The sequence below is a fragment of the Malus sylvestris genome, chromosome 4, assembly GCF_916048215.2.
Source record: "Malus sylvestris chromosome 4, drMalSylv7.2, whole genome shotgun sequence".
Classification (NCBI taxonomy): Eukaryota; Viridiplantae; Streptophyta; class Magnoliopsida; order Rosales; family Rosaceae; genus Malus; species Malus sylvestris.
Window position 1 is genome coordinate 28,097,825 of NC_062263.1, and position 23,642 is coordinate 28,121,466.

Here is a 23,642-nt window from a genome sequence, read left to right on the forward strand (position 1 = left end):
AATGCTCGTTTAGAAATACTTTTAGAATGATTGAAATTGTTATTGGTGAAATTAATTTTCTGTTCCAAAAGCACTTTAAGTGTTTTTGGAAGAAGCACCAAATTTATATTTCTTAGTTATTGTAAAAACACTTTTAAATGAGTTATTGGTTTTTTTTAATTTTTTTTTTTTAAGTTTATGGGGAGGGGAGACTATTCCATCTCAAGCCTCTTTGAGGACTTACGGATGAAGTCTTAGACATTTTTTAGTTTTTACGGATTTCCCAAGATACTATGGGTCCGTTTGTTGCACCAGACTGTCTCGGACTGGACTAGCTGCAGGGACTAAGCTAGACTGACTTATACTAAATTAAGCTGGACTAACTTAGTGAAGCGTTTGATACAATGTTGGACTAAGAAGCAGGATAATGAAAACAATATTGTCACTAGTTTGATGTTTGCTCATACTAGGCCTACATTATTGTTCTATTTTAATTGCTTTTTTTTTATTAAATATATTATTAAAATTAGTAATATTGGATTGAGATTGAGACTCAATAAAAATACAAAAACCAAATTTTCTTGCCAACGAAAGAAACATACATGATCCAAGAGTAGCATTGTTCCAAACATGAATATAACAAAGTGCTCTCACAACAATCGACAGGGTTCATGACGATTTTCTTAATTATTCACCTTTGATTTAAAGTTGTATATTAGAACCGAATCCACCCCACACATCATTAACTTGAAAGAAATAGTTCTCTGACAAGTTAACATTTTGTTTACATGCTTCCACACATACTCTCAACCTGAAAATACATTGAACCAACACAAGGGCATGTCCGAAATCTAGACATATAGTTTTCATTTGAAACCACGTTTGAAACTTAAAGTACATTTAAATGACAATATATAACATATCAAGTCTATGATTAAAAATGAGTGATAACTCATATAATCCTCCACGGTATGAGGATTACCACCGCCACGGGTAAGGTAACTTAAGCAACTCAGTGTACTTGGAACAAAGCACAATTATCACTACAAGCATCACATGCAGCTTTGATATTCATTCTTTTGCTTCACTTAGGTCCACACTGAGGTCAAGAACCTGCTCAAACATTCCAAGAAATTTGGTTAAACCTTATATGAAAGACATGGTTCTATGAAAGAGTAAATAAAAACAAAGGCAAGTTAGTTAATCAAGGAAATGTCCATCGACTTTAAGGATGACATGAAATCGAAAACAATGTAACCAAACTAATTGGTCGATGCATAAAATTGTATTTCTTACCTTCCCTGTTATCAAGGTGTACATGTTGAGTACATCCAAGACAGTGGACTCAAAGTGTGTTGTGGCATCATAACTCTGTTAAACAAAATAAGCCTTTTGTCAAGTGTGCATAAATCATATTGAAGAGTGCCCAGTACAGGTCAAGGCTTGAATAAGACTTACAGTTGATATAAAGCAATTGTCCAAAGTTGGTTCATTAACAGGTTCATATATGTCATAAGTCTTAAAAAATATCTCGTCAACAGGCCCTAAAAGGTCAATCCCTGGCTTTAGCTCAGTCTCAAGATGATCAGTCTCTGCGTCTGTTGATACAAATGCAATAAATTTTCCCTTTAGGGGCAACATTGTGAGAGTAGGAGCAACATAAAAGATACCTGTTCAATCAATAAAGCACCAAAGAATTGGCCACCAGTAATAAGAAAATACAACAAAAAAGAAACAGGGATAACCCGAATGAATAAATATCCACCAACAAGCTATTGGTTCAAAGTATACACGAGTTCTCCAGATGCCTGCTCTAAATACCACTGTTTTCTCCTTTTGGTAGTAGTTTGGAGTCGAAATGATAGTAGGATAATATTAATATGCATCAAGCAAGTGTTACCATGAAACCCTTCCAACAGTTATAGAATAATATAACCGACTATACCATCCACCCGATATAACATTGCAATTGCATATCCAATTACACAACAGAAATTTAAAATTTGTGGTTTAGACATTGTATGCATATAAACCATACCATTCCTTTCTTCCTATTAAAGAAAACCCATTTCCTTGCCATAGCATAAAACAACATAGTCATGGGATTGTTTTTTCTAAAGCAACAGTTACAAGGGACCTTCTCAAATATGCATGTGGCATTCATTGCAAAATAAATATTGGTCCCAAACAAAAGATAAGAGAACTCACATATCTCATCTAAGACCCAACTGCTTTTGTGGCAGGATAACTTTCACTGAGTGAGATTCATTGGTGTTTGGAATTGGGTGGCTCATGATGGCAATAACTCTTGCAACCTTACCAACCTTCCTAACCTGTCAAAATGCAATAAATTTTCAGTAAGTATTTGGCAATAAGCATTTTTCTTCACCCTTCAAGCAAGATACAGAAGAACGTAGAGGATATTGTGTCCCTTGCAGACCTATAAATAAAAACAATCATATGCATACTTGAAAAGCATAAGATGAAATCTCTAGATGTCACTCTTGTTAAGTCCATTCCCTCATGTGTTTTAGGATCAGTTTCACTATAATCTTGAACATATAGGATGAACTTGCGTGCAAGACGCTTTTCAAACAGACCCATGAGTGGAGATTTAAGGGCCTCCATGTCAGTTGTTGGAACCTTGTGAACCTGTTGCAATAATTGAGATCCCACCCATAAGGTTTAAGATGAAATTTATACAGGACAATGTGTGAGTGTCTTTGTGAGTGTAGTTACTAAATGCAACTCAACTCATTTCTCAAACCCGATACAAAAATCCAAAAACTCTAGTCCAACCTGATATCAAAATATGTTGAAATTAGACCTAAATCACAAATTTAACTTTGCATCCGCCCTTACAACAGCAATTTTGTGATGATTATCATCACTTTGGGACTAAAAATGGCATAAAATGTGAAAACCCGAAATTCTAATCTCAATTTGACCCTAAAAATCAAAACCCTAATTTGTTCAAGTGCAGAGGTCTATTATTGAAAATTTCTCAAACCCATAACACCTAAATCAAATAAAGCCCAGTAATATCACGATCTGCAAAACAAATCAAAGAAATAATGTCGGATTCGAAGTTTACCAGACAAGATGAGCAGATGAGGGCAAGCAGGATGCAGCTGAGGGCGAGTAGGACGCAGAGATGAGGATGAGGAGGACGACGATGAGGGAGTAGGGCGAGGATCGAATCGCAGGAGAAGGAATATGATGGGATTAGAGGGCGGCTTAGCAATCCTCTCCGAATTGGAGGTCTGGCTAAGACCTGCTGGCAAGGGACTCAGTGGGTAGGAAACAAACACAAGACTGAACTAAAACTTAATCCAGTATAGTGCAGTGAGGGCTAGTGATGCCAAACAAACACATCCGATATGTTTAACTTGCAGGATGTGATTGTGAGTATAAATCATGAAAATTTAGACTATTTTTATCAAATTTCATTTCCATATTGGACGGAGAATTTTAATGCAATGGAAATATACATGATGTTTCTATAGCACTCATCGCGTGATTAAAGTTAAACTCAAGAGTCAGAGACATGATATTGTTGCAGGGAAAAGAAGAAAAACTCATGCGCTGCTCCAAGCCTTCAACTGGTCCAGGAACACATTATTCATAAGATATCCACAATTAATATTATTCACAACATATACAGTGCTGAAAGGAAGATCCAGAAAACATATTTACTTCAAAGTTCAAACCCCCCAAAATTCAAAGTTAAAAAATAAAAAATAAAACACCAGAAACAAATAACTACCCTTAATTAATTTCTTTCATCAGATGGCCACAATCTGCTATCTATATACACCAGAACATATACAGAACATATATATATATATCTCTTCCCCTTTCCCAAAAGCTGGTAGCTTTAATCGTACTCATTAGAAGAGTATCTTGCAGAAGGTGAGCTTTCCCCTGAAGAATTGGCGTCACAGTTTGATGCTGATCCTCCTGACGAACATTCTTGATTAGATCTGCCCCCAATCCCAAAGATACCGGCTTTGATAAGGCCTCTTTTTGGTGGGAGATTGGTCAAGTCCCTCCCTTTTCCTTTCCTCATGACTGGGTTGCTGCTGCTGCCTTCGTTTGCCATTTTCTTTTTCTCGGCTAAATTGTTGTGGACAAGAAAGAATTAAGAGAGAGAAGAGAGAAGCCATAGAGGGCAGGAAAGGAAATGAGAAGGAGTGAGGTCCCTACTGTCATATATAGACATATTTTGGCTGACGATGATGATGATGATATATCTATTTAGATGGTGTCGTCACTGACACTGCTCCCGAACATTCTTGGTGGTTGGCTCAAGGTGTCGGCACTTGCCATCGAATTAATTACTTCGAATTCAAGAAACGAAAAAGCAAGAGGAGTCTGACTTTTGGAATTGGGTTTTTTTTTTTTTTTAGGGTGTGTGTGAATAGGTGTGAAAGATGAGGGTGAAGAAACGAAATGGGGATACAAATGGCCGAAGTTCGTGGTGATGGGCAGTGATGAAGTAAAGAACTGTCGAGGGGAGAGGTGAACTTAAGGATGCAAGGTTCAAAAAAATGGCAACAATCAAATCATTTTATATAGTAATATCTTTTATAATTTATTAATACAAACAAATTACAATTGTTGCCGCCGATGTTTCATGTCATAAAAACGTCGCATAATAAACTCATTATTAATAAAAATAAATACATCTTTCTCAACGTAAACTCAATGAACTCATTTTGTTGGGAACTACCTGAAATACTTGAAGAAAGAATATCAGGAATATTCAAAGTAGGACTACTCAGAATATTCGAAAGAGGACTAGCCGAAATATTCGAAGGAAGACTAGCCAGAATATTCAAAGGAGAACTAGTTGGAATATTTGAAGAAGGATTTAAGCACTTTTTCATAATACCGTTTCATTATGTCACTGTATAATAAGAAGAAGAAGAAAAAATCTTAGACTCTTAACCCTAGAGTAAAATATAGTATATGACTACTAACTAATTAAACCAACAATTCAATTAATCAATACCATTAATCATATAAACTATTCAATAAACCAAAATTCCATTCAATTAATTAATATCAATTGATTAAGCACTCATTCATATACTAGAGTAAAATACAGTATATGACTACTAGCTAATTAAATCAACAATTCAATTACTCAATACCATTAATCATATAAACTATTCAATACACTAAAATTCAATTCAATTAATTAATATCAATAATCAATAACTATGATTCTATATTAATTAGTTTCAAAAGGGAATGGCGTGAAGGCAAATGTAACAGGGGAACCAATGGTCCCCACTTTAATTTATTTTTTAATTGACAAAATGAAACCACATCGTTTGGTTATTTTAAATTTTTTATCATAAATGAAACGGTGTAGTTTCTTCAAGGATTTTTCAAAAAAATAAAATAAAATTAAGACACTGCACAGCAGCAGGAAGCTTCCCATGTTATCCAAATTCAAGCATGTATACTTTCAAGTTTCAACACGGTATCCAAATTCGAATAGGTGTCCTCCTTGCGTACAAAGGAGTGGAGGAAACAAGACCGAGAGAGAGAGAGAGAGAGAGAGAGAGAGAGAGAGAGAGAGAGAGAGAGAGAGAGAGAGAGAGAGAGAGAGAGAGAGAGAGAGAGAGAGAGAGAGAGAGAGAGAGAGAGAGAGAGAGAGAGAGAGAGAGAGAGAGAGTAGGGGTGGATTTTTTTGCCAAATTGCCGTGCTAACCGAATTGCCAACCGTGCCATACCGATTTTGTGCCAAATTTTTCGTACCAATCGGTAATGGTATGGTATTGTACTGTACCAAAATTTCATGGTACGGTATTGGTAATGGATACCATTACCACGGTATTACCATACCATACCGAAAATACAATATAATATATAATTTATAAATTATATAATAGATACTTATATAACACATATTTATAATATTCCAATAATTTGAAAATAAAACCCTACTTATATTAGCATTGTTGTTGGTGACTTTGATCTCTTGAAATTGTGGAAATCAAACACAAAAGAGTTCCTAATTCTTTCACAAATAGCCAAAATATCTTTGTAACCGTCACTTCTACTTTTGCTAGTGAAAATGCATTTAGCCTAGGGAGGAGGGTTGTGGACCCTTTAGGGTATCATTTTATCCTAAAATAATGGAGGCACTAGTGCGTACTAGTGGTTGGCTTAGGGCAGATGAAGTAAACTTCTACAAGGAACCAACGAAAGATATGCTTCAATTTTACAAGGAAATGGAAGAAGAGAAAACAAGAAAGATATGCTTTAATTTTTTTAGTAAATTTGTTATTAAATGGTTTTCAACTTTAATTCTTCTTACTACTAATTAATATGTTTTCTTTGTTTGTAATGTAGGGTTGACACAAACTCAATCTTCTACAAGTTCAATGTCTCCTCCAAAAGCTTCGACATCTTAAGCTTGAATAACTGATCAATGAATTCTCCTTTTTGAAGTTTACTTCCAACTTTCATTTGGTTTGAAACTTTAATTTCTATTTGGATTGTTAACTTCTATTTGTTTTGATTCGTAACTTCTATTTGGATTGTAAGCTTAATTTTCATGATGAATCTTGATGCATCTTTTGAATTATTATGTGTGTGAATTGTGAATGATGAATAATAGATTAATTTAATCTATAATGTATGAGATAAAGGTACAAAAAAGAGTTTTTCCCTTGAATTGGGTTAAAAAACAAAAACAGATTTTGTCCCAAAACAAAATGGCAATTACCATTGCCATACCATGCCAACCGAACTTTTGGCAATACCGAATTTCGGTATACCGAAAGTTTGGTACGGTAACGGCAATAGATTTTACCAAACCGAAAGTTTGGTATGGTAATTGGTACAAGGGATTTAGTACGGTAACCGTACCGAACCCACCTCTAGAGTTGAGTGCACGCAGAGGAAACAATACCTAGACAGAGACAGAGAGGAGTGGAGTGGACTTAATTGACTTTTACATAGCCGTATAGGGACTGATCATCTGATCTAAGATCGGAGGCAGATTCTTTGCCCTTTTACTTTTTCTGCTCTTCTGTTTGTGTGATCACGATTAAATCATGTCAACATTTTATATTATTATTTTTATAGAGATAATAAGATAAAAAAAAATAATATAAAATGATACGGAAGATCACGGGAAGTGGGAGGGCAGAGAATCTGCCTTCTCTAAGATTTCCAATGGAAACTCCAAATCCAAATAAAATAAGGAAATTTTCGACCAATAAAACAAATAAAATAAGGAAATAATAATAATAATTTTTTTTTTACAAAATAATTAATAGTTTATAGTTTTAATTATTTATATACATTAATATCCCAGAATAAAAAGGAAAGAATTAATAATTTTGGTGAAAAAAGGAAAATTTGATGCTCTCTTTCTCTAGTTGGATCGAATCGTAGTAAAAAGATACAGGGAAATCCAATTATTATTCGAAAATCCAACGGGAATCCTGACGATCTTAGGGAAGATATTCTACGTTCGGGTGCATAACAGCTGGCCCTTGCATTTATGATTTGCAACAGATTTACTTTGCATCTGTGGTAGTTTAAAAAGCTACTTAGTACAATGGTTTAGTAGTACTTCTGACAAGTAAGAGGTTTTAAGTTTGATTATCGTCAAAAATTAATTTGAACCACATTCTTGTTATCACATCATGAGGTTAAGCTCACTTCCTTTTCTTAGTGTTGATAATATTGTTTGTTACAAAAAATAAATAAATCTTAGCATTATTGGAGAACTACTTACTCCGTATGTACATAGAAACTTTTCAATGTGCCAAGCTAGATGCGGTAAAGACATTTGTTATCATAAGATTAAAAGAAAGTTGATGTTTTCAGCGTTTTGAACAAACCAAAAAATCTCTCCTATGTCCAACATTCTTTTCGGTTTTGTCGTATGCGGCAGATGCAACCACGAGGACTAAAAGTGAACTTCTACTATACTAAATGGATGGAAAATAAAGTGTTATTAAATTGCATTGTTTGCTAAACTACATGAACGAATGTTGAGACATTTGAAACCACGAGGACCAAAAGTGAACTTCGACTAAACTATAGGGACCAAAAGTGCGACATGGCACCCTTAGTTTTTAGTTTTTATTTTAAAAACTTTAATGAAAAATTTCCGGTACTGTTCACTTTAACGAAAAACCACATTTTTACACTAAAAGATCAATCCTGGTATAATTCACTTTACCTTTTATTTTGTCCTTATTGTTAAAACTCAAAGTTTTCAAACGCTCTTCATTAGTTTTCCTCTTTATTTTTCCAAAAAACCTGAGAAAAATCGGATAAATTTGTTCCTAAATCAAACAATTCAGAAGGGCAAAAATTAGCAACAAAAGTTAAAGAGAATCCAAAAATAAGATCAGATCTCATATATTTCTTTTTCTCATAACAAGTAAATTACCTTCCCTGTTTCTAAGTCTCTAATTTTGAATGACATTTTTATATCCCCTTTCAGATTGGAGGCTAAAGCTACAGAGAAAAAGATACACAAGACAAAACACCCCTCATCTGTACTCCTGCGGCAAGCGATATCCCGGCATGACGATCTTGTCAGCGAACATTTTGCCCGTCTTGGGCATCACATGCCAGTGCAACGTCAAGTTGAATTCTTTACCCCGGAGATTGGTTCCCTACACAAAGATGATTTACAGAGAGAGTAAGTTATCGATGGATCGAAGAAACTACAGTGGAACTTAGTCTCCGGTGAAGCCAAGAAACAGATGCAAGGGATGAAGGGGACTACCCGTACCTGATCAATGAAACGGTACTTGTTTGAAGTATGAATCCAAAACTTGGCATGTTCTTTTGTTGGTAAGATGCCATCCCAAAGAGAAATCTGTAGAATAGCGTTCAAATATAATCAAAAAGCTTATTTAAGCAATAATTGAAGCACTGTGCAGTCTACAAGCCCTAGAGTGGACGTGTGGATCCAAGGAATACGCAGAAGGAAAAAACATGGAAAAACAGTTATTCAGAGAGAGAGTTGATAATCTCAATATATGTAGCTACCTGATTCAGTGAGTTCTTCGGGGTTCCATACTCAGCGGCTAGAAAAACAAAAACCTGTCATGCATTGCAAATAAAGTAAAAGGGATCAAGGCCAAGTTTATGAATCATATTTGACATAAACTGGTTGGGGTTCCATACTCAGCGGCTAGAAAAACAAAAACCTGTCATCATCATCACCGCCTTTGCCACCTTTGCCCCCTTTGCCTCCTTTGCCACCTTTGCCTCCTTTTCCATCCTTGCCCTCCTTGCCTTCTTTCCCACCCTTGCCTCCTTTGCCTCCTTTGCCATTGAAATCAATGTCATGAAAATCATTTTTCTCATGTTTGCTCCCACCCTTTTTGCTTCCATTGCCCTTGCCCTTACTTTTCTCGTCGCCACCGCCTTTTGAACCGCCTCGTCCGATACTCGTACTCCGGCTAAGCCACCCTAGCAACCCACCTCCTTTTTTGCCATCTTTGCCCTCTTTCTTACCTTTGCCACCTTGTTTCTTATCCCCACCCTTGCTATTTCCACCGCCTTTCTTCCTCCATTTCCGTCCTTGCCATTCTTCTTTTCGTTATTTCCACCCATACCCTTTACTTGCACAGGGAAATCAATCACCCCGCCTTTCTTGGCAGACCCTCCCCCACCGCCGCCCCCACCACCGCCACCTAACTTCTTGTCGTTCATCGCATGCAACATATTCATCATCCCAGCAGGCACATGTGGTCCATGGCCATTATTACCACCCATCATCGGCATCATCTTCCCATAAGGACCTCCTTGTGCCCCATTTCCAATATTACCCATCGCCTTGTTCTTAGCCATCTGATGATGTCCATGATCAAGCTCTTCCTCCTCATCGTAATCATCATCATCGAATTCATCATCATCAAACTCATCATCAAATTCATCGTCATACTCATCGAAATCGCTACCGTCAAATTCCTCCCCTTCCGCCGGCAGATTGAACTTCACAGACTTCTGGTCCTTCTGAGGCGCCTTCATAACATTACCATTACCCCCTTTCATCTGTTGGTGTTGCTGCTGGTGACCTCCTCCGCCCTTTTGGGGTTGTTGCTGATGGCCTCCTCCTCCCTTTTGTGGATGTTGCTGGTGGCCACCGCCTTTCGCGTTCTGGACCGGCATAGCCATGTTCTTGAACTGGTTGTTGAGCTGGGCTTGATTGAAATTTGAACCCTTTGAATTTGAACCTCCCCAGAGTTCTGCATGTTTCCCCTTTTTTTCAAGTTTCCTGATGATTGTGTATGGATCAACATTCCCTGTCACAGTCACCTTGCTATGCTCTGCATCTATACTTGTTGTGTACACACCTAAACAAATTACCGAAGTTGGTAAAACTAAAACCAGTGACCAACATTTCGTTTTACCCTAACTAAAAACCCCATTGAAATTCATACCGTTACACTTGAACAGTGAAAAATCATAAGTAAACGAAAACATCAATATTTATGGTAGATTAAGAAAACATGCCTTCTAGCGTCTTCCAGTCTCTACTACTTAAAGTCCCGAAAGTCCGGAGTTCAAATCTCGTGAACGGAAGTTGTTAATGTATAAAGTAAGAAATAATTTGTATTATTTAGGAAGTCTCTAGTTCAAATCTCAAGTTCTTGATATATAAAGTAAGAAATAATTTGTTGGGTAAGAAATATCAAAACATGGTAACAAGGGAGAGGAACATACCATCGATTTTCTGCAGCAATTTCTTTATCTTATGATTGCATCCATCACAGTCAATATTAACCTTGAGAACACAGGTCTGCAAGTAAAATCAATACCAAAACCAAACAAACCAAATTAGACTTGAGTAAATAACTTAATACATACAAATGAGAAAACGTAATTAAGAGAAAACAGAAGAACAATGAAAAAGGTTCTAAACTAAAGTAAACAGCTTTGATTTTCAGAAAAGTTTTGTACCTGAAGCTTCATCATCTCCTGTTTACTCATTTTTTTAGAGAGAGAGAGATATGAGCAAAACAGGTTTCCTGCTTGTGAGCTGAGAATATAAAGAGGGAAGAGAGAGAGAGAGAGAGAGAGAGAGAGTTCAAAGGCGGTTGGTGAGAGTTTAAACACTATCCTTTAGCTTTATCTCCCTCTGATCGAGGGTTTTGTGTACCCTTTTCAAGCATTTTTCAAAGAGAGAGAGAAAGAAAGGAGGAGAGTGTGTGTGAAGTCGGTTTGTCCTTGCTGCGATTACCGTGGCCTGATATGTCAATCGAATATTTACTTACAGTTTCAGAAGTGGCTTAAATACTTAAACATAGATTAATGGCAGTTGAAAAATAAAACTCCCTAAAACTAATAATATAAAACATGGAAGGGAGCAAGACGTAGTTTTTTTATATATGTGCCTGGAAAACAGCGAAGAAACATGAATCTATTAGTCGGCAGGAACACTGGAAAACACAAAAGAAACACTATTATATTTGAGTCAAGGAAACCCCATTAAACCAACTTTTATATGAGAGGTCAGTCGGTTAGAAGTGGATATTTGATAAGTTAAAGAAAATAACAGACAAAAAGAAGTGTTAGCAATATTCTTACATGGGAAATCTCGCTCTACCTTCCCTACTCTTTTGATCATTTTGCAATATTACGCGAGTTTGAACCGTTTATTTTCTAGGTCATTCTTAATATTCTTATATGAATAATTTCGTTCTATTTTTCAACTCTTCTGATCATCCTGCAATGTTACACGAGTTTGAACTGTTTATTTCTTAAGTCACCCTCTGAACATCTTCTATACAAAAAATTTACTACAACTAAATTTTTTGTCATCTAAAGTTTATTTTATAAATAGACAAACTATGGTTTCCACTTAAACAATGAAATTTTGTTAACCTTAAATACATAGTTAAATAATTTGTGGTTGATTGATTTTTCTGCAAAGTTGATCTTCAAAATACGACCTTAAAAGTAGATAATGTATTTTGAGAGGAGAACGAGAACTAAAAAAGTATATCAAGAAGATACAAGTGAGAATGCGGCCAGCATATTCTAAAAGTAAAACTTTGGCGTTTTTTTTACACTCATTCTTCTATTTTTGCTAATCTTATTCATGATTGATTGATAAAATTAAAAAAAATGCGTGCAAAACAATAACTGAAAGTGAAAACCACTACCCAAACCTCTAATTGACAAGGAAAACATAAAAAGATTGTTATATTTCAGGCAAGTAGAATTTAAATGTAGATCAAATACAAGTAGTCATACAATACTATAATCTTTTCCCAAAAAATACAATACTAAAACACACCTTAAAGCAAGTGGAAAGAAAAGGCATTCGAAGTGATCTCTTTGCCCCACTTTCCTTACGACAAACTTAAACATGATTAATCCAGGCATAAACATGGTTTGGTTTGAAGCACATTCTGTTCATTATTAACAAAAACAGCTGGAGATATATTGGCTGGACACACTCTATAATATATTAAGCTCTTAAAATTCATGGCTTTAAAAGATAAATACTAAGGAGACTCTGTCAAACTAGATTCTATATCAACTATGTTCTAATTCACAATTTAACGTTAATCTTGCACATATAAAATTTTGTACAAAAAATATGAGTCCAATAAAAAATCTCTTCAAAAGAATCTCTTATACCATTTCTCTTATAATTTTAAGAGGTAGATTGTATGCCCTCCTATTTGGGTGCCCTTCCCATCCTCCCCTATTTGTGCGGTTACGGTTAAGTCACGTCAATATTTTATATTCTTATTGATTTTTGTCTTATTATTTCTATAAAAAAATAATATAAAATGTTGACATAACTTAACTGTGACCGCACAAATAGAAGGGAATGGGAAAGGCACTCAAACAGGAGGACAGACAACCTGCCTCTATAATTTTATGGCACCCATAATAGTGAGTTAATACCTAATTTTGGTGGGGGAAGACATGATTAGACTTCTAAGGCCATCTCCAACTGATGGCTGGCCAGATGGCTCATTTTAACCCTCTAGCCCTTCAAGATTCTCCAAGATATTAGGCCATCTCTAACCGAGGGCTGGCCAGAGGGCTCGTTTTAGCCCTCTGGCCCTCCAAGATTCCCCAAGATATTAATATTTTAATGAACAGTACATGGCCATATTTGCCTCCGTCTCCAACCGAGGGCCAAAGGACCAGATGGCTCGTTTTATCCTTGTCACATAAAACCGTCTCCAACCGAGGGCCAAAGGGCCATAGGGCCAAACATAATTTATTATTTAAAAACTACAATTTAAATTCAAATCCAATGGCTAAGTGACGTCAACAGGACGTCAGCTAGCCGTTGGATTTGAATTTTTTTTTGCTATAAATAGGGTGGATATTGGGCTATAATTCACACAACTTTGAATTCAATCTATTTCAATTCAATCTCTTTCAATTCAAGTTTGCAATGAATTCCAACTTTGGATCCTCATCCAATTCCAATTGGGGGTCCTCATCCAATTCCAAATTGGAAGCAAAATGGGCGCAGATGAGACGAGAAGATGAGGAGTCTGATGAAGAAGTTCAAGTAAGGCGCAACAAACAAAACATGGCAGCAGCCATGGTGTGTCAGCCAACTGAGGAACAACCTCAATGGGGTGGCTCTGTTGCTGGTCACTCTTACAAACCACGAAACAGAGCGATGTCGCATGTCAATCTGATGAACAACTACTTCAACCCCAACTCGGTGTACATAGAAGAGGATTTCAGACGTCGCTTCCGGATGAGGCGTCATGTTTTCGAGCGTTTACTTCGTGATGTCCAGCAGGTCAATCCATACTTTCGACAGAAGCGGAACAGAGCAGGCCGCCCTGGTTTCTCACCTCATTAGAAGGTTACCGTTGCACTCCGAATGATGGCCTATGGTTCCTCAACTGATTCGATGGATGAAACCCATGGTATGTCTGAGTCTACATGCCTTAATACTCTTGAAGAATTTTGTAACACAATTGTTCAGGTTTACAAAGACGAGTACCTCCGAGAGCCAAATCAAGAAGATCTGAATCGGCTCCTTCGCAAAGCTGAAGACCGTGGGTTTCCGGGCATGATAGGGTCATTAGACTGCATGCATTGGGATTGGAAGAACTGTCCCACTGGATGGCAAGGAGGCTTTAGCGGAAGGTCGAGAAAGTCAACTGTTGTGTTAGAGGCAGTTGCCTCATATGACACATAGATCTGACATGCTTTCTTTGGAGTCCCTGGATCCCAAAATGACATTACAGTTCTTGGGCGTTCACCCTTCTTCAATAACTTGACGGAAGGTAAAGCACCTCAACTTGACGACTACATCAACAGCCGTGAATACAATATGGGGTATTACTTGGCAGATGGCATCTACCCAAAGTGGGCGACACTTGTCCAAGCAATTTCAAACCCTAAGAATGACGCAGAAAAGTTGTTTACCTTGCACCAAAAGGCATACCGGAAAAATGTTGAGAGAGCTTTCGATATTCTACAAGCACGGTGGAAGATCATCAGCGAACCGGCAAGAGGGTGGAGTCGAGAAAATTTGAACTCCATCATGATGTCTTGCATCATATTACACAATATGATAGTGGAGGATGAGCGAGATGGGTATATTGATGGAGAGTCCGATGACGACCAAGAAGATCCAAATAGGTCAAGAAGGGCTCTAGCAAAAATATATGATGGGCCTAATTTGCCTTTCAATCCAAGAACTGGTAGTATCTCTATAAATGAGTACATGAGGCGCTATAGAATGATACGTTCTCGTGCCACAAATAAGTACCTACAACAGGATCTTGTTGCACATCTTTGGGCCAAAAGAAGCATGGAGTAGGCTTTTAAGTTTTATGTTGTTAAATGTTTTTAAAAATGTTGTTTAAGTTTCATGTTGTTAAATGTTTTTTTATGTTGTATAATTTGTATGTTGGTTAATGTTATTTAATGTTGTTTCATATTGTTTAATGTTGTTTCATGTTACTTAATTTAATTTAATGTTGTATAAATGGCCTAGGAAGTTATAGGAAAAAAATAGAATTGAAAAAAAATATGAAACAAATTTTGTGAAATAGAAGTTATAGGAAAAAAATGGAATTTAAAAAAATATGAAACAAATTTTGTAAAATAGAAGTTATATGAAAAAAAATATACGAATCAAATTTTGTAAAATAGAAGTTATAGGAAAAAAATAGAATTTAAAAAAAAAAATTGAAACAAATTTTGTGAAATAGAAGTTATAGGAAAAAAATGGAATTTTAAAAAATATGAAACAAATTTTGTAAAATAGAAGTTATAGGAAATTTTTTTTTTTTAAAATTGAAACAAATTTTGTAAAATAGAATTGAAAAAAAATATGAAACAAAATTTGATTCATATGAAAAGGACAAAAAAAGGGAAAAAAAGAAGTTTAAATTCATAAAAAAAAAAAAAAGTTAATACAATGGCTACTAGCCGTTATATTCAAAAAATTTCAAACTTTTAGTGTCGGTTATAACCGACACTAATAGTAATTAAAAAAAAAATTTGTCTTTGAATAACTATTACTGTCGGTTATAACCGACAGTATTAAAAAATCATTCTTTAATGATGTCAGTTATAACCGACATCAATGGGAAAAACCATAAAATAAAAAATAGCCAGCCAGCCAGCCCTTTGGCCCTCTGGCCCTTTGAAATTCCATGGGGCCCTCCCAGATTCCCGAGCCCTCTGGCCTAGCCCTCGGTTGAAGACGGTTTTAGGGCTATTTTCAGCCCTATGGCCCTCTGGACCCTTCGGTTAGAGATGGCCTTAATATTTTCATGAACAGTACAGGGTCATATTTGCCTCCATCTCCAGCCGAGGGCCAAAGAGCCAGATGACTCGTTTTAGCCCTTTCAAAAAAAACCGTCTCCAACCGAGGGCCAAAGGGCCATAGGACCAAACATAATTTATTATTTAAAAACTACAACTTAAATTCAAATCCAACGGCTAAGTAACGTCAGCATGGAGTAGGCATTTACGTTTTATGTTTTTAAATGTTTTTAAAAATGTTGTTTAAGTTTCATGTTTTATAATTTTTATGTTGGTTAATGTTATTTAATGTTGTTTCATATTGTTTAATGTTGTTTCATGTTACTTAATTTAATTTAATGTTGTGTAATGGCTTAGGAAAAAATGGAATTTAATGTTGTATAATGGCTTAAGTTTCATGTTACTTACGGATGAAGTCTTAGACATTGTTTAGTTTTTACAGATTTCCCACCGAGAGAAAATATAATTAATTTGCACGATGTGATTGTGAGTATAAATCATGAAAATTTTGGCTATTTTATCAAATTTCATTTCCATCCCAAACAATTGAACGGATTTTTGAATGCAACGGAAATAGATATCATGTTTCTATAGCACTCATCACGTGATTAAAGTTAAACTCAAGAGTCGAGACATAATATTGTTGCAACAAAAGGAATGAAAAAAAACTCATTATTCATAAGATAATCACAATTAATATTCAGAATATATATAATGGAATTCAAAACCCAATTACATACATGATCATCTTTATAGCATAACCAGCTACAAACCTTCACTCGGTTACGAACCCTAAATTCATAAGAACCCTAAATGCATCTCACGAAATCATTTTAAATATTCATCAGAATTCATAAAAATTAATTAGTTACACGAGTTTGTGATCGTCGTGGCAGACCCAGCTGCAAACATCTACTGTTAAAAGTTGAATAAAAAGAAACTTAAAAATTAAAGTAACTTAGGTTATCTAATCACCTTCACCTCCGGCGGTATTTCCTCACAGTATTCGGGAACTCCATCAAAGAACCTATACAAAAGCCAATCTTTCTCTCTTTCCAGTAAATCCAGGTCGGGAATCTCCCCAGGAATTTCCCACAAAACATCAACAACCTCCGTCGTCTTCTTCTTCTTCTTCGTCTCCTTTTTCTTCTTCCCCTTGGTCGTAGTCTTCTTTTTACCCGCCGTTGATGAAGTCGACGATGATTCTTTTACCTTCTTTTCAGCACAAGAAGACGAGCCAGTTTCTTTCTTAATGACGATCTTCTCACCAACAAGTTCTTCCTCATTTTTCTGATCTTTTATTATCTTCCTTCTTGTTTTTGTAGTCGTTTCTGGCGTCCTACGCTTCTTTGAAATAGGGTTTTCCCCCGGTATCTTTATCTCGGGAACGATTTCAAATTCCTTTCGTTTGCGACCAACTGGTGGAGTGTAATCATCATCACTGGAAGATTCTGTGGCATCCGGATCCAAAAAGCGAACCACCTTCAACCTCGGCTTCTTTTTTTCAGGTTCTTGTAGTGCCGGCGCCGCTGCTCCCTCTTCTTGTTCTCTTCTGGCCGAGACTGGCGGGGTTTGAGGGTGGTGGTCTGGGTCGAAGAGTGCAGTCACTTTTCGTGCCGTCATGAACTTGAGCGGTGGGGGAGGGGCATTGGGAGGGGAGAGAGCAAGTGCTACTTCTTTCGCCTTCTTTCTCGTGCCTGCCCTTTTGGTGGCGGTGGTGTGGAGTAGCGATGGAGATGCATTGAGAGCGCATTGATCAATCACTACTATTGGTTTCTCTCTCGTGCCTGCCCTTTTGATGGTGGTGTGGAGCGGTGGTGGAGGGGCGTTGGGAGCAGATTGGGCAAGCACTACTTCTTTCGGCTTCTCTCTACTGCCTGCCATTTTGGTGGCGGTGGTGCTGAGATGCGACGGAAGAGGGACACTGGGAGCAGGGAGAGCAAGCACGACTTGTCCTCTCGACATCTCTCTCGTTTTTCGCTTTCTCGAACTCGAGTTTCTTGGACCTTCCATGAGTCTGGAGTAATTAGAGAGAGAAAGTAGCTAGAGAGAGAGTATCAAGAGTACTTAGAGAAAGAGTAGCAAGATTACATAGAGAAAGAGAGAGTAGCTAGAGAGAGAGAAGTGGAAATGGGCAAGAAAGAAGGAGTGTATATGTATATTTATAGAGATTGTAATCTAAGATGAAAGATGGAAAGTCCCTCCCCAAATCCGTGGTTTAATTTAATAAAGGATTAAGGAGATAGAGAGTAGCAAGAGTACTTAGAGAGAGAGAGAGAGAGAGAGAGAGAGAGAGAGAGAGAGTAGCTAGAGAGAGAGTAGCAAGGTACTTAGAGAGAGAGAAGTGGAAATGGGCAAGAAAGAAGGAGTGTATATGTATATTTATAGAGATTGTAATCTAAGATGAAAGATGGAAAGTCCCTCCCCAAATCCGTGGTTTAATTTAATAAAGGATTAAGGAGAGAGAGAGAGTAGCAAGAGTACTTAGAGAGAGAGAGAGAGAGAGAGAAAGTAGCTAGAGAGAGAGAGTAGCCAGGTACTTAGAGAGAGAGAAGTGGAAATGGGCAAGAAAGAACGAGTGTATATGTATAATTATAGAGATTGTAATCTAAAGTGGTTTAATTTAATAAAGGATTAAGGAGAGAGAAAGTAGCTAGAGTGGAGAGAGAGTAGCAAGAGTACTTAGAAAGTAGCTAGGGAGAGAGAGTTGCAAGAGTACTTAGAAAGTAGCTAGGGAGAGAGAGTTGCAAGAGTACCTAGAGAGAGAGAGGGAGAGAGTAGCAAGAGTACTTAGAGAGAGAGAAAGTAGATAGAGAGAGAGTAGCAAGGTACTTAGAGAGAGAGAGAGAGAGAGAGAGAGAGGCTAGAGAAAAAGAGAGAGAGTGGCTAGAGAATTAGAGAGAGAGAGAGAGAGAGAGAGAGAGAGAAGTGGAAATGGGCAAGAAAGAACGAGTGTATATATATATTTATAGAGATTGTAATCTAAAGTGGTTTAATTTAATAAAGGATTAAGGAGAGAGAAAGCAGCTAGAGTGGAGAGAGAGTAGCAAGAGTAATTAGAAAGTAGCTAGGGAGAGAGAGTAGCAAGAGTAATTAGAAAGTAGCTAGGGAGAGAGAGTTGCAAGAGTACCTAGAGAGAGAGAGAGAGAGAGAGAGAGTAGCGAGAGTACTTAGAGAGACAAGTGGTGCGTCCCCAAATCTGCGGTTTAATTTAATAAAGGATTAAGGGTTTCCAAATTCAAGTAGGTAAAGGGTTTAATTCCTTGCGCAAAAAGGAAACTATCTGGAAAAGTTAGGGCTCTGCTAGCACCCAGAGGAAACAAGACCTAGAGAGAGAAACTAGAGAGAGAGAGAGACAGAGACGAGTGGAGTGGACTTAGTTGACAAGCAGCAAGCAAGTCTCTGTATTTGTATAGCAGTATAGGGATTGATCATATGATCTAAGATCGCCAATGGACACCCCAAATGCAAATAAAATAAGGAAATTTTCAACCAAAAAAACAAATAAAATATGGAAATAATTAAAAAAAAATTTACAAAATAATTAATAGTTTTTAGTTTTATTTATTTATATACATTAATATCCCAGAATAAAAAGGAAAGAATTAATAATTTTGGTGAAAAAAGGAAAATTATTTTTACATCGGGCGTCATTTGATGCTCTCTTTCTCTCGTCGGATCAAATCGTAGTAAAAAGATACAGGGAAATCCAATTATTATTCGAAAATTCAACGGGAATCCTGACGATTTTAGGGAGATACTCTACGTTCGGGTGCATGACAATTGGCCCTTGCATTTAGTTTAAAAAGCCACTTAGCACATCGGTTTACTGGTATTCCTGGTGAGGGAGAGGTCTTAAATTCGATTATCGCTAAATGTGAATTTAAATCACATTATTGTTAATCCATTATGAGGCTAAGTCCACCACATTCTCTTAGTGTAGATAATATCATTTCTGTAGAAGAAAAAAAATGGATCTTAGCATTATTGGAGAACTACTTACTCCGTATGTCCATGAAGACTTTTCAGTGTGCCAAGCAACGATGCAGTAAGACATTTGTTATTATAAGGTTGAAACCACGAGGACCAAAAGTGAACATCGACTAAACTATAGGGACCAAAAGTGCGATATGACACCCTTAGTTTTTAGTTTTCATTTTTCCGAAAACTGGAGAAAAATTGGATAAATTTGTTCATAAATCAAACAATTCAGAAGGGCAAAAATTAGCAACAAAAGTTAAGAGAATCCAAAAATAAGATCAGATGTCATATATTTTTTTTTCTCATAACAAGTAAATCACCTTCCCTGTTTCTAAGTCTCTAATTTTGAGTGACCATTTTATATCCCCTTTCAGATTAGAGGCTAAAGCTACAGAGAAAAAGATACACAAGACAAAACACCCCTCATCTGTACTCCTGTGGCAAGCGATATCCCGGCATGACGATCTTGTCAGCGAACATTTTGCCCGTCTTGGGCATCACATGCCAGTGCAACGTCAAGTTGAATTCTTTACCCCGGAGATTGGTTCCCTACACAAAGATGATTTACGACGAGAGTTAGTTACTGATGGATCGAAGAAACTAAGGTAGATCTTAGTCTCCGGTGAAGCCTAGAAACAGATGCAAAGAATGAAAGGGACTACCCGTACCTGATCAATGAAACGGTACTTGTTTGAAGTATGAATCCAAAACTTGGCATGTTCTTTTGTTGGTAAGATACCATCCCAAAGAGAAATCTGTAGAAAAGCGTACAAATATAATCAAAAAACTTATTTAAGCAATACTAAAGACCGTGCAGTCTACATGCCCTAGAGTGGATGTGCGGATCCAAGGAACACGCAGAAGCAAAAAAATGGAAAAGCAGTTATTCAGAGAGAGAATTGATAATCTCAATCTTACCTCAAGAAAACAAAAATAAAAACATATAACTAACCAGAAATACAATTGAAAAAATAATAACTCCAAAAAATATATGCAGCTACCTGATTCAGTGAGTTCTTTGGGGTTCCATACTCAGCGGCTAGAAAAACAAAAACCTGTCATTCATTGCAAATAAAGTAAAAGGGATCAACGCCAAGTTTATGAATCATATCTGACATAAACTGGCTGGGAGATAGAAAGAGTAGGAATTTTCAAACTGTGGTATGCACAACTTAAATTTCACTACACCCTCTAAAAGTAATGCACCAGGACAACAAATACGGTATCTCAACGCAAATGAAAGTAGGTTTTGACTTTTGATAGGTGGCTTCTCATCCTATGTGTGATAGTTGCCATTACTCTTAGTGCACCCAAATACTAGTGAAAGCGCGCACAGGAGACACTGAAATAATGTAGATGACCACGAATTCATGCTAACATGTACACACAGAAATTTGTCAAATTGCAAACCTGCTTTGTGTTCCATGTAAACAATGACTGCAAGTCTGCTGATATATTCATAGTCATGCTGACCTGCATAAAACGGAAATTATTTTGTTCATATCAAACTGTGATTCATTCGGTACACATAACCTTCCTTTTCCAATCACCCATCTATCATGGCCTCTATAAATCAAAAAAGAAAATCCAAAATTGATGATAAAAGTATAACTAATGGAAATACGACAACAGTTTAAGAACCTGTCAATGTCAAGTTCTATGAACTGCTGCTAATGTCAAGTTTATTATGACCTTCACCTCTAGTCCTCTAACTTCTTTTACCTGTTTTCCTATTGGTAGAGGAATTACTTAAGTAAATATTGCGAGCTCAGATCGTGCTCTGTAGACATGTAGCTATCAGCTCATGCTCTGTAGACATGTAACTGTCAGTCAATAACTCAGTGGCTGCACCAAATCTCTAGACAAACCCCGCACCAACCCAACCCAACCCAAATCAACCCAAATCAAGAAATCTCAGTACTTCCGAAGTAAATAAAATGTTATACCTTATTTACTTAAAAATTGAAGCCAACCTAGGGTGATAGAATTGTTAGGCATCACTACTATACATTAATATCTTTATCCGGAATTTGGTAATTACGGAAGTTTGCACTGTAAATTGTCACAATCCCAGTCTGTTCTCTTATATTCGTCACAAAACTCAACACCGTTAACTGCCACCTATAACTAGTCAAGATCCCATTTTTGGCTGAGGAGAATTACCCCATTGTTTACAGTGCTGAAGGGCAGTGATCCTACCATTTGATTAGTAATAAACCCAAAAGGCAATGAGCTCGCACCAATATGTCGAAAGAGGTGAATAAGCTCCCAGGATCCTAATACTACCCGTTTTACAATTTACTTTCAACTCATAAAACGAATACCTAGATCAAAGAAACAAATTATGTACTGAAACTAAACCACAAAACCCAGAAATTTCAATGAAACCTCATATCGACACAGCTATACACACATAAATGCATACACATGAAAACTTGATACAAAAAATACAAAAAGCCAAAAGTAGCAATTTTTAAACTGGATTAATCAAATACTATTGATACACTCATTACGATCGAAATTCAGAGAGTACCCATTTCAGCCAAAATAAAATTGAATTCAAATTCAAAGAAATTTCACATATAACCGACCAAATTACAAATAAAAGAAACGCACCTCCTCGTTCCCATTTGGTTGCTTCTGAAACCAATTGATGTTCAACACCTAAAACAAAACCCAATAACCAAAAATCAGAAACAAAATCCAACTGGGCACTTGAATTCGAAACCAAAAAATCAAAACTTTTGAAATCCCAGATCTGCCCAATAGACGACGAAGGACCTGGACTTGGGTAGTGGGAGTGGGGTGGTTGAGATTATCGGAGATGGAGGCCATGGCGCACATCAGAGCCAAAATTGTGACCGCGAAGGTCAGCAGAGCATTGGCTCTGTACCCAAACGAATGCATTTTGTTCTCGTTCTGGGTTTTTTTTTTTTTTTTCCTCCTTGGATTTCTGGTTCTTCTGGTTTTGGTCCGAGAAGAAAGATGGGAAGAAGGGAAAATGTTGAGTGCGTTTTTCGGGGGGTTTTGAAGAAACGAAGACTCGAGAGGGTTTTTTTTCGTTTTGTACTTTGATTGGAATAATAAACACATCGAGAGATAGAGAGAGTGTTGTCACACTTTAGAAATACTGCTCATTCATTGGACAAGACACGTCGGTGGGGCCCATTATTTTTTACTTTTCTTATTGGACAGGAGTAAAATTGGAATTCCGGATCTCTGTATCTGTGGCTGATGGATCATGAGATGTGAATCATTCATTTTAAATTAGTTATCTTAAACAAATTAAGGGTTTAGATCTGTCTTTCTTTCCTTTCAACGATCTGGATTTCCTCTAGACACAGGAATTCGGAAATGATCTCGACTCGTAAATTTGAACTCTAAACTTGGACTTAGAAGTGACTTAGCTAGAATCACTATACAAATAATATGATAATTTAAATAAAAATAAATTTTGCTAATTAGAATTACGATGTATCGTATCTATCTTAACTAATAAATGAGAGGTCTTATTGAACAAAAATTGCTCATTTTTCTTTACATTGTGGGAGAGTGCATGATAATAGTTTTATTTGTATTGAATTGAAGTAAATCAAACCATAAAGCTCATCTTATAATTTGGAAAAATAATTTTTATACACTTATGTTTATTTCTGTAAATTAATTCCTTCTCGAATTTATTCGATTTAAAGATAAAATATAAATATATCTGTTCGTGAAGAGGGAAATGATTTATTTTAAAGAATAACAATAAGTGGCTCTTTGGGTTCTTCAAAGTGAAAGCTACTCTTTACTAGCTGAGAAAATATATGGGGTATATTAGCCCAAAAACAAACTTAGAGCATGCCTAGGCCTGCCAAACACCAGCCCAATCTTCCGAGATCGACCAAGTAATGTTTTGAGAAGCACTTTTTTTTTTTTTT

At 36.6% G+C, this 23,642-nt stretch overlaps 1 protein-coding gene and 1 pseudogene across 4 annotated transcripts; both read right to left on the reverse strand.

Annotated features, from left to right (window-relative positions):
* Nucleotides 1–657: 657 nt before the first annotated feature.
* Nucleotides 658–4,081, reverse strand: LOC126618295 (guanosine nucleotide diphosphate dissociation inhibitor 2-like; annotated as a pseudogene).
* Nucleotides 4,082–8,339: 4,258 nt separating this feature from the next.
* Nucleotides 8,340–22,801, reverse strand: LOC126619060 (signal peptidase complex subunit 3B-like). 4 transcript variants are annotated; one of them, XM_050287323.1, is made up of 6 exons: nucleotides 22,501–22,801; nucleotides 22,336–22,383; nucleotides 21,130–21,192; nucleotides 9,013–9,066; nucleotides 8,753–8,839; nucleotides 8,340–8,633 (listed from the first exon to the last, which is right to left on the reverse strand). In XM_050287323.1, exons 1-6 carry the CDS (start codon nucleotides 22,624–22,626, stop codon nucleotides 8,508–8,510), a joined length of 504 nt encoding a protein of 167 aa, XP_050143280.1. In that variant the 5' UTR covers nucleotides 22,627–22,801; the 3' UTR covers nucleotides 8,340–8,507. The 4 variants fall into 4 exon arrangements, with proteins under 4 accessions (XP_050143280.1, XP_050143279.1, XP_050143278.1 ...); XM_050287322.1 differs by lacking the exon at nucleotides 9,013–9,066 and adding an exon at nucleotides 20,721–20,774 and having other exon boundaries at nucleotides 22,501–22,800; XM_050287321.1 differs by lacking the exons at nucleotides 8,753–8,839; nucleotides 9,013–9,066 and adding exons at nucleotides 20,388–20,474; nucleotides 20,721–20,774 and having other exon boundaries at nucleotides 22,501–22,796.
* Between the last annotated feature and the right edge of the window lie 841 nt (nucleotides 22,802–23,642).

Excerpts from the sequence above, each read along its gene's own strand:
- LOC126619060 (XM_050287323.1), bottom strand. The coding sequence starts at position 22,626 with ATGCATTCGTTTGGGTACAGAGCCAATGCTCTGCTGACCTTCGCGGTC. Across the intron at positions 9,067-21,129 it reads TTACATGGAACACAAAGCAG|GTTTTTGTTTTTCTAGCCGC; the intron begins GTTTGCAATTTG and ends AATGCATGACAG. Across the intron at positions 8,634-8,752 it reads AGTACCGTTTCATTGATCAG|GGAACCAATCTCCGGGGTAA; the intron begins GTACGGGTAGTC and ends ATCTTTGTGTAG.